The sequence below is a fragment of the Salmo salar genome, chromosome 04 (genome assembly GCF_965601325.2).
Source record: "Salmo salar chromosome 04, fSalSal1, whole genome shotgun sequence".
NCBI lineage: Eukaryota > Metazoa > Chordata > Actinopteri > Salmoniformes > Salmonidae > Salmo > Salmo salar.
The window spans coordinates 28,475,198-28,484,100 of record NC_138294.1 but is presented as its reverse complement, the minus strand read 5'-3'; the positions used below and the strand labels follow the sequence as shown (position 1 = coordinate 28,484,100).

The window sequence follows — 8,903 nt, the reverse complement described above, 5'->3', positions numbered from 1 at the left end:
AGTCAGACAGTGTGTTAGGCCGATACAGTAACGCGTATTCCCCGTTACCATGTTAACATAGAAACTGAGTCGCATTACATATTTCTTACCACCCACAAACGAGGTTTGTTTATTAAAATTCAGAATGTTTGTGTTATTGAGATCCCTGTTAATCATGTTGTTTCAGATTAGCTTGAACTTGGCATAATGCTAATGTTTATTGCAAAAGCAGTGATACATTGCTGCTTCAGGTCATGGACCTTAAACATTGGTCTTAACAGACTTAACTATTTATTTCATAAACAGATCATCTGGGGCATTCACACTCCCCACGTGCACCACTACCGTAATTTCCGGACTATTAAAACCTCTATGGGCTAGGTGGGACGCTTGCGTCCCACCTACGTAACAGCCACTGGCAGCCTGTGGCGCGATTTTCAAAACCTTAAAAATCCTATTACTTCAATTTCTCAAACATATGACTATTTTACAGCTATTTAAAGACTCTCGTTAATCTAACCACACTGTCCGATTTCAAAAAGGCTTTACAACGAAAGCAAAACATTAGATTATGTCAGCAGAGTACCAAGCCAGAAATAATCAGACACCCATTTTTCAAGCCAGCATATAATGTCACCAAAACCCAGAAGACAGCTAAATGCAGCACTCACCTTTGATGATCTTCATCAGATGACAACCCTAGGACATTATGTTATACAATACATGCATGTTTTGTTCAATCAAGTTCATATTTATATCAAAAACCAGCTTTTTACATTAGCATGTGACGTTCAGAACTAGCATACCCCCCGCAAACTTCCGGGGAATTCGCTAACATTTTACTAAATTACTCACGATAAACGTTCACAAAAAGCATAACAATTATTTTAAGAATTATAGATACAGACCTCCTCTATGCACTCGATATGTCCGATTTTAAAATAGCTTTTTGGTGAAAGCACATTTTGCAATATTCTAAGTACATAGCCCAGGCATCACGGGCTCGCTATTTAGACACCCGGCAAGTTTAGCACTCACCATAATCATATTTACTATTATAAAAGTTTGATTACCTTTTGTTGTCTTCGTCAGAATGCACACCCAGGACTGCTACTTCAATAACAAATGTTGGTTTGGTCCAAAATAATCCATCGTTATATCCGAATAGCGGCGTTTTGTTCGTGCGTTCCAGACACTATCCGAAATAGTAAAGAAGTGTCGCGCGCATGGCGCAATTCGTGACAATAAAATTCTAAATATTCCATTACCGTACTTCGAAGCATGTCAACCGCTGTTTAAAATCAATTTTTACGCCATTTTTCTCGTAGAAAAGCGATAATATTCCGACAGGGAATCTCCTTTTCGGCAAACAGAGGAAAAAATCCCAAAGGCGGGGGCGGTCGGGTCACGCGCATAAGCCCAGTGTCCCTTGATCGGCCACTTGAGAAAGGCGATAATGTGTTTCAGCCTGGGGCTGGAATGACGACATTCTGTTTTTTCCCGGGCTCTGAGCGCCTATGGACGACGTGGGAAGTGTCACGTTAGAGCAGAGATCCTTAGTAAATGATAGAGATGGAAAAGAAGTTCAAGAAATGGTCAGACAGGCCACTTCCTGTAAAGGAATCTCTCAGGTTTTGACCTGCCATTTGAGTTCTGTTATACTCACAGACACCATTCAAACAGTTTTAGAAAATGTAGGGTGTTTTCTATCCATATGTAATAAGTATATGCATATTCTAGTTACTGGGTAGGAGTGGTAACCAGATTAAATCGGGTATGTTTTTTATCCAGCCGTGTCAATACTGCCCCCTAGCCCTTAAGCGCACCTGAATATAAGCCGCACCCACTGAATTTAAATTATTTTTTTATTTTGAACATAAATAAGCCGCACATGTCTATAAGCCGCAGGTGCCTACCGGTACATTGAAACAAATTAACTTTACACAGGCTTTAACGAAACACGGCTTGTAACAAAAATAAATAGGCTTTAACAAAACACGGCTTGTAACAAAAATAAATAGGCTTTAACAAAACATGGCTTGTAACAAAAAATAAGCAGTAAGTTTTAGTTGTAACAAAAAATTTGCAGTAAGTTTTAGTTGTCTTTTAGCACTGAGTCAATTCCTCACGCTACTGTTTCCAACGTCTTATCATCGACTCATTAAGACCAAGCTCCCGTGCAGCAGCTCTATTTCCTTTTCCAACAGCCAGATCAATCGCCTTCAACTTGAAAGCTGCATCATATGCATTTCTCCGTGTCTTTGCCATGATGAGGGTGACAAAATGACTGCCGTAATCAGAATGATGGGAAGTTTGAGAGTGCTCGATTTAATCTAAACAGTAAACAAAAAAATTGTTTGACCTTAACCCGTTCGGCAATTTCATTGGTCTAATGAAAGCTTCATGCCGCCAAAAAACTGAGCACGTCACAGAATGTGTTTTTAAAAAAAATGTTTTAATGAAAAGCGGGAAAAATCCATATATTAGCCGCGTCATTGTTTAAGCCGCGAGGTTCAAAGCGTGGCAAAAAAGTTGCGGCTTAAGGTCCAATGACTTTCTTGGTAGGCTACTGTTTACTGCAATTTTTTTTATTTTTTGTTACAAGCCGTTTCGTTAAAGCCTATTTATTTTTGTTACAAGCCGTGTTTCGTTAAAGCCTGTGTAAAGTTAATTTGTTTCAATGTACCGGTAGGCACCTGCGGCTTATAGACATGTGCGGCTTATTTATGTTCAAAATAATACTTTTAAAAAAATTCAGTGGGTGCGGCATATATTCAGGTGCGCTTAATAGTCCGGAAATTACGGTAATGTATTTTTGCAAGGTTCAGGTATTCATCAACTTTAACATTATGAACGTGTTAATCATAGATATAGCTTACTTAGTACAGTTGATTACTATTTCATTTTATTTTGAGAATTATGTCAGAATTATTCATGAAACAAGGGTGCCAAAGAAAAATAAGTGATTTGTGATCAGACTCAAGGTTCAAATTCATGTTTCTTTGGAATAGTACATTTCAGTATTGTCTGATTAAAGTTACATAACAACAATGATTCAACGGTTAAATACTTTTTTTATATAAACATTTGCTTCAAAGACCCCAACATCATCATGGCATAAAAATTCTCTACATTTCATCGAGGGCTTGGTTTTTAGGGTTGACTTTCCCAGGCTACCGTACGTGCTACTTCGTTGTATTCCGACAGCATGAATCGGGCCTGGGCACCTGGAGAAGTGGCCATACTGGACTCATAAACATAGACATCATATTCAGGTATCTCATCTGAGGGAGTGTCTTTAGTAAAATACACTGCCCACTGGTAGGTTTGGTATTCCTTGTTGCTGACACTGTTCGCAGAGTAGAACCCTACCCACGAGTAATAAAACACCTCCTTCCAGTCAGCAAAGGACTTCTTCACAAACAGGCGAGCGCAGGCGTAGCCATTTTTTGTGTAGAGCTGCAGACTGGCATCGTAGCCTTTCACGACGACAGGAATCAAACTGTCCGCATCGTCAAATTCGGCACCACGCCAGACTTCCCTTTCGGTCGTGTCCCAGGGAGATTTTTTGAGGAGCCTGACCTGAAGACCAGGATTGAGGGCCACGAAAATGTCAGAGGTTCCGGACGTGTCGTTGCCGACGGGGGACTCAGCTAGTTTGGTCGAACTACCATCATCCTTGAAAAGCCCCACCACCATGTAACGGTCCATGATGGACTTTGGTAGGTTGCTCCAACTCATTTTCAGGTAGCCGTTCTCAGCTGGTTTGACGTCAAGCCTCAGCGGGTGACAATCGTCCTCAGTCTTCATTTCCACCATCTGAAGCCTTTGGAATCGAATAGACTTCGCATAACAGACCTGGAATTCAGGTGACGGGCACGTTTGGTACCCAGCTTGTCCCAGAAATGCCTCCAAACCGCCCAATGTGTCGTTCCTCCAATGGACCTGTAACATCTGGATTTCTCGTAAGAGGTCGAAGCTAATGGTGTACGTGTGATTTGGATGGAAGGAATTTGCTTGGTTATCATTGAACGGATAAAGTTCAGTGACAAAGACCTTATCCAAACTGGTTTGAGTTGACCCTTCTGCCTGGACAACCCTGACTATGATCCTGTCCCTATTTCTGTTGCCAGATTTCAGTGAGTTGTAGTAGTTTTCAGTGACATACTCAGGCAAGGCCCATGAGTTAGCTTTACTGATATCCCCCACTGCGTAGTAAGCTTGCCTCTTTAGATCGGTCAGAGCTGGGAGGAAACTGTCGTTATTATCGAAGAAACCAAAGCCATAGTCCCCTCTGGCTGGATCGAAATGGGTTTGGATGATGTCATGGTTGATGTCGATCTCTGATTGGTCAACAAACCAGTAAAGCAGATAGAGACCATGTCGTGGGAAGATGCTGCCGTACCATATGTCTCTCAGATCCCTGATTGTATCAATGGTCGGAAATGAAGAGGCAGTGTACTGAAACAGTAGCAAGACGGAACAGCAGAATAAGGTGTGCGATGCCATGATCAACCTGAGAGTGAGTGAGAGCACGCAAAATATCAACATTAGATATTGAATATTTATATTTATATAACTACAATTCATTCGGAAAGTATTCAAACCCCTTGACTTTTTCTTTTATTTTTTTACTTTACCGCCTTATTCTAAAATTGATTAAATCGTTTTTTTACTTCATCAATCTACACACAATACCCCATAATGAGAAAGCAAAAACAGGTTTTTAGACATTTTTGCACATTTCTAAAAAAACTAAACTGAAATATCACAGTTTAGGTTTTTAAGTATTTATAAGTATTCCGACCCTTTACTCAGTACTTTGTTGAAGCACCCTTGGCCGTGATTACAGCCTCGAGTATTCACGGGTATGACGTTACAAGCTTGGCACACCTGTATTTGGGGAGTTTCTCCCATTCTTCTCTCTCAAGTTCTGTCAGGTTGGATGGGGAGCTGCACAGATATTTTCAGGTCTCTCCAGAGATGTTCGATCGGGTTCAAGTCCGGGCTCTGTCTGGGCGACTCTCAGACATTCAGAGACTTGTGCCGAAGCCACTCCTGCTTTGTCTTGCCTGTGTGCTTAGGGTCGTTGTCCTGTTGGAAGGTGAACCTTCGCCCCAGTCTTGAGGTCCTGAGCACTCTGGAGCAGGTTTTCATCAAGGATCTCACTGTACTTTGCTCCGTTCATCTTCCCCCACGATCCTGACTAGTCTACTAGTACCTGCCACTGAAAAACATCCCCACAGCATGATGCTGCCACCACCATGCTTCACCGTAGGGATGGTGCCAGATTTCCTCCAGACATGACGCATGGCAATCAGGCCAAAGAGTTCAATCTTGGTTTCATCAGACCAGAGAATCTTGTTTCTTATGGTCTGAGAGTCTATAGGTGCCTTTTGGCAAACTCCAAGCGGGCTGTCATGTGTCTTTTACTGAGGAGTGGCTTCCATCTGGCCACTCTACCATAAAGGCCTGATTGGTGGAGTGCTGCAGAGGTTGTCATTCTGTATTTTTTAATGTTTTATTTAACCTTTATTTAACTAGGCAAGTCAGTTAAGAACAAATTCTTAAATACAATGACGGCCTACCCCGGCCAAACCCTAACCCGGACGACGCTGGTCCAATTGTGTGCCGCCCTATGGGACTCCCAATCACGGCTGGTTGTGATACATCCTGGAATCGAACCAGGTTCTGTAGTGATGCCTCTAGCACTAAGATGCATTGCCTTCGACCACTGCGCCACTCGGGAGCCCCAAGGTTCTCACATCTCCACAGAAGAACTCTGGAGCTCTGTCGGAGTGACCATCGGGTTCTTGGTCACCTCCCTGACAAGGCCCTTCACCCCCGATTGCTCAGTTTGGCCGAGCGGCCAGCTCTAGGAAGAGTCTTGGTGGTTCCAAACGTCTTCCATTTAAGAAGTATGGAGGCCACTGTGTTCTTAGGGACCTTCAATGCTGCAGACATTTTTTGGTACCGTTCCCCAGATGTGTGTCTTGACACAATCCTGTCTCGGAGCTCTATAGACAATTCCTTCAACCTCATGGCTTGGTTTTTACTCTGACATGCACTGTCAACGGTTGGACCTTACATAGGCAGGTGTGTGCCTTTCCAAAACATGTCCAATCAATTGAATTAACCACAAGTGGACTCCATTCAAGTTGTAGAAACATCTCAAGGATGATCAATGGAAACAGGATGCACCTGAGCTCATTTTCGATTCTCATAGCAAAGGGTCTGAATACATATTTCTGTTTTTTATTTTTTATTAATTAGCAAAACATTTTAAAAACCTGTTTTCGCTTTGTCATTATGGGGTGTTGTATAGATTGATGAGGATTAAAACATTTTTTAAATCCATTTTAGAATAAGGCTGTAAAGTCATGGGTTCTGAATACTTTCCGAATGCATCTGTTACAACCGAAGTTACTTGCCAAAGAGTATGATAAAGCATGAAGTATAAATCTTGAAATGGCTGCAACCTCTTTCCTAAATCAGTATATCAAAAAGACGTCAACAGTTTTGTGTACCATTTATCTTAAATCATTACAGCTTTTCTTCTACTGTTACATACACATTTTACATACATGGTACTTTTAAATACAGCAATCACATAACAATAATACATTACAGAACATAAGCTCTTTAAATGAGCCTCTTACCTGCTCTTTAAGCTCTTTTCGCAGTGTATCTTGTTACTGAGAGACTTGGTGTATTTATATACATCAATACCCATTGTGCAAACACATCTATGGCCACTCCTTTTGGTTAATTTTTACAGGTGCTTGCATCTCAAACTGTACATATTGACCAAAGATAAAGAGTGCTTGTATTTCTTTCTCAGATTTCCTCCAGGCATTAGAGGTTTTGATTGAACTGAGCACATATTAATGAGGAAATTGTGTACATATTGACCAATGATAAAGAGTGCTTGTATTTCTTTCTCAGATTTCCTCCAGGCATGAGAGGTTTTGATTGAACTGAGCACATATTAATGAGGAAATTGTGTTAATCAGTTGGGGTATTTCTCTTTGCAATGACCAGGAAGGATGAATTTAACCACAGATTGAAATGCACCCAAACCTCTTTGCTGGAATGACTTATGTTTTCAGTCAGAACTATTATCGATCCTGAGCTTTTTAGTCCCTTCAGCTATCCTCAACCCCTCCCATCTATCTCCGTAGACCAACCATGTGCCATATATTTTCCAACTGTGCTGTGATATTTCACAAAAGTTCTGAACCTTTCTAATTGCATAGTATCAGATAGTAAAGTAGCCCTTTACACTTGTATCCTTATACTGGTTGAAAATGGCTGATTTGGACACTGATAAGCGCCTGAATGGCTGCACAGTAACATGCTGGCTGAGCGGTAACATGCTATACTCTACGTAAGAGCTCAGTGTCTCCGCGTCACAGGTCTGTATGGATTTTGACGTTATAAACTTGGGCACCGCACGCAACAAGAAGTTGCCCCCATCCCTCCCGCTAATTGCTCCCAGGTGATTTTATTTGAACAACTTTTCATCAGGCATCCATATCCCAGGTGGGGGTGGTAGGTGCTATATATATGGGCAGTACTCAGTGATATCACTTCCTGACACAGGAGGTAAAAATATAGAACATTCAGTATGTTCATAATAACAACATTCAATGTATCAAAATACATGACCTTACACAAGAAATGTGATCAATATTTACAGTAATATATATACACAATATTCAATTAGGATTTTTTTTTTTAAAGCACACAATAATTTTGACATTTAGGATCTATGAAAACGGTTTTAAGTAGAACTCCTCATTAAGGCCAAGAGGAGACAGTGTGTTGAGCCTGTGGATCCAGAAAGATTCCCTTTGAAGACATTTTCTCTCAATGTCCCCTCCCCTGCGTGACATCTTGTCCATTTCCATTCCAGTGTACCTCAGAGAACTAATAGGATGTCCAGCTTGTACAAAATGAACAGCAACCAGGTTTTTTGTCTCATCTGTCCGTATATTGCTGCGGTGCCCTCTGATCCGGGTCTTAAGGCTTCTAGGACTTTTCCCTATGCGAGACAGACCACAGGGGTATTTCAACATGTAAACAACATTGGTGGACATGCAGGTAATCAGGCCTTTGACTTTAAATCTTTGTCATGTGCGGAGGTGGGTAAATGAGTCACATTTATACGTGAACTGCATTGGCCACATCTGTAATGACCCTCCGGACCTTGTCCAAGAAAGTTTCCCTTTTCTCTGGTGAATAATCAGATTTGACCACAATGTCTCTCACGTTTGGGGTTATTTTAAAGACTATACATGGGGAATATTTAAAGATGGGTTTCAATTGTGGGTCAGTATCAATAATTTACCAACGCTTCCTGATATTGTCGTTATTAAATGCCTTCCCCAGTGGTGAGTCTTGGGTGAAGCACGATGGCACAAAAAGCTTATTTCTCTAAAATGTTATGCACAAATTTGTTTACATCCCTGTTAGTGAGCATTTATCCTTTGCCGAGATAATCCATCCACCTGACAGGTGTGGCATATCAAGAAGCTGATTAAGCAGCATGATCATTACACAGGTGCACCTTGTGCTGGGAACAATAAAAGGCCTCTCTAAAATGTGCAATTTTGTCACACCACACAATGCCACAGATGTCTCAAGTTTTGAGGGAGCTTGCAAATGGCATACTGACTGAAGGAATGTCCACCAGAGCTGTTGCCAGAAATGTGAATGTTCATTTCTCTATCAACATTGTTTTAGAGAATTTGGCAGTACGTCCATCTGGCCTCACAAGCGTAGACCACGTGTTATCACGCCATCCCAGGACCTCCTCATCCGGCTTCTTCACCTGTGGGATCGTCTGAGAGCAGTCACCCGGACAGCTGATGAAACGGTGGGTTTGCACATCCAAAGAATTTCTGCAAAAACTATCAGAAACC

The 8,903-nt window shown here is 41.5% G+C and overlaps 1 protein-coding gene across 1 annotated transcript; it reads right to left on the bottom strand.

The window, feature by feature from the left end:
• Positions 1-2,862: 2,862 nt before the first annotated feature.
• Positions 2,863-6,741, bottom strand: LOC123742428 (uncharacterized). Its single transcript, XM_045716659.1, has 2 exons — positions 6,639-6,741; positions 2,863-4,495 (listed from the first exon to the last, which is right to left on the bottom strand). Exons 1-2 carry the CDS (start codon positions 6,710-6,712, stop codon positions 3,133-3,135), a joined length of 1,437 nt encoding a protein of 478 aa, XP_045572615.1. The 5' UTR covers positions 6,713-6,741; the 3' UTR covers positions 2,863-3,132.
• Positions 6,742-8,903: the final 2,162 nt, after the last annotated feature.

Coding starts and splice junctions, on each gene's coding strand:
- LOC123742428 (XM_045716659.1), bottom strand. CDS start 6,712: ATGGGTATTGATGTATATAAATACACCAAGTCTCTCAGTAACAAGATA. Junction 4,496..6,638: donor GAAAAGAGCTTAAAGAGCAG/GTAAGAGGCTCA, acceptor ACTCACTCTCAG/GTTGATCATGGCATCGCACA.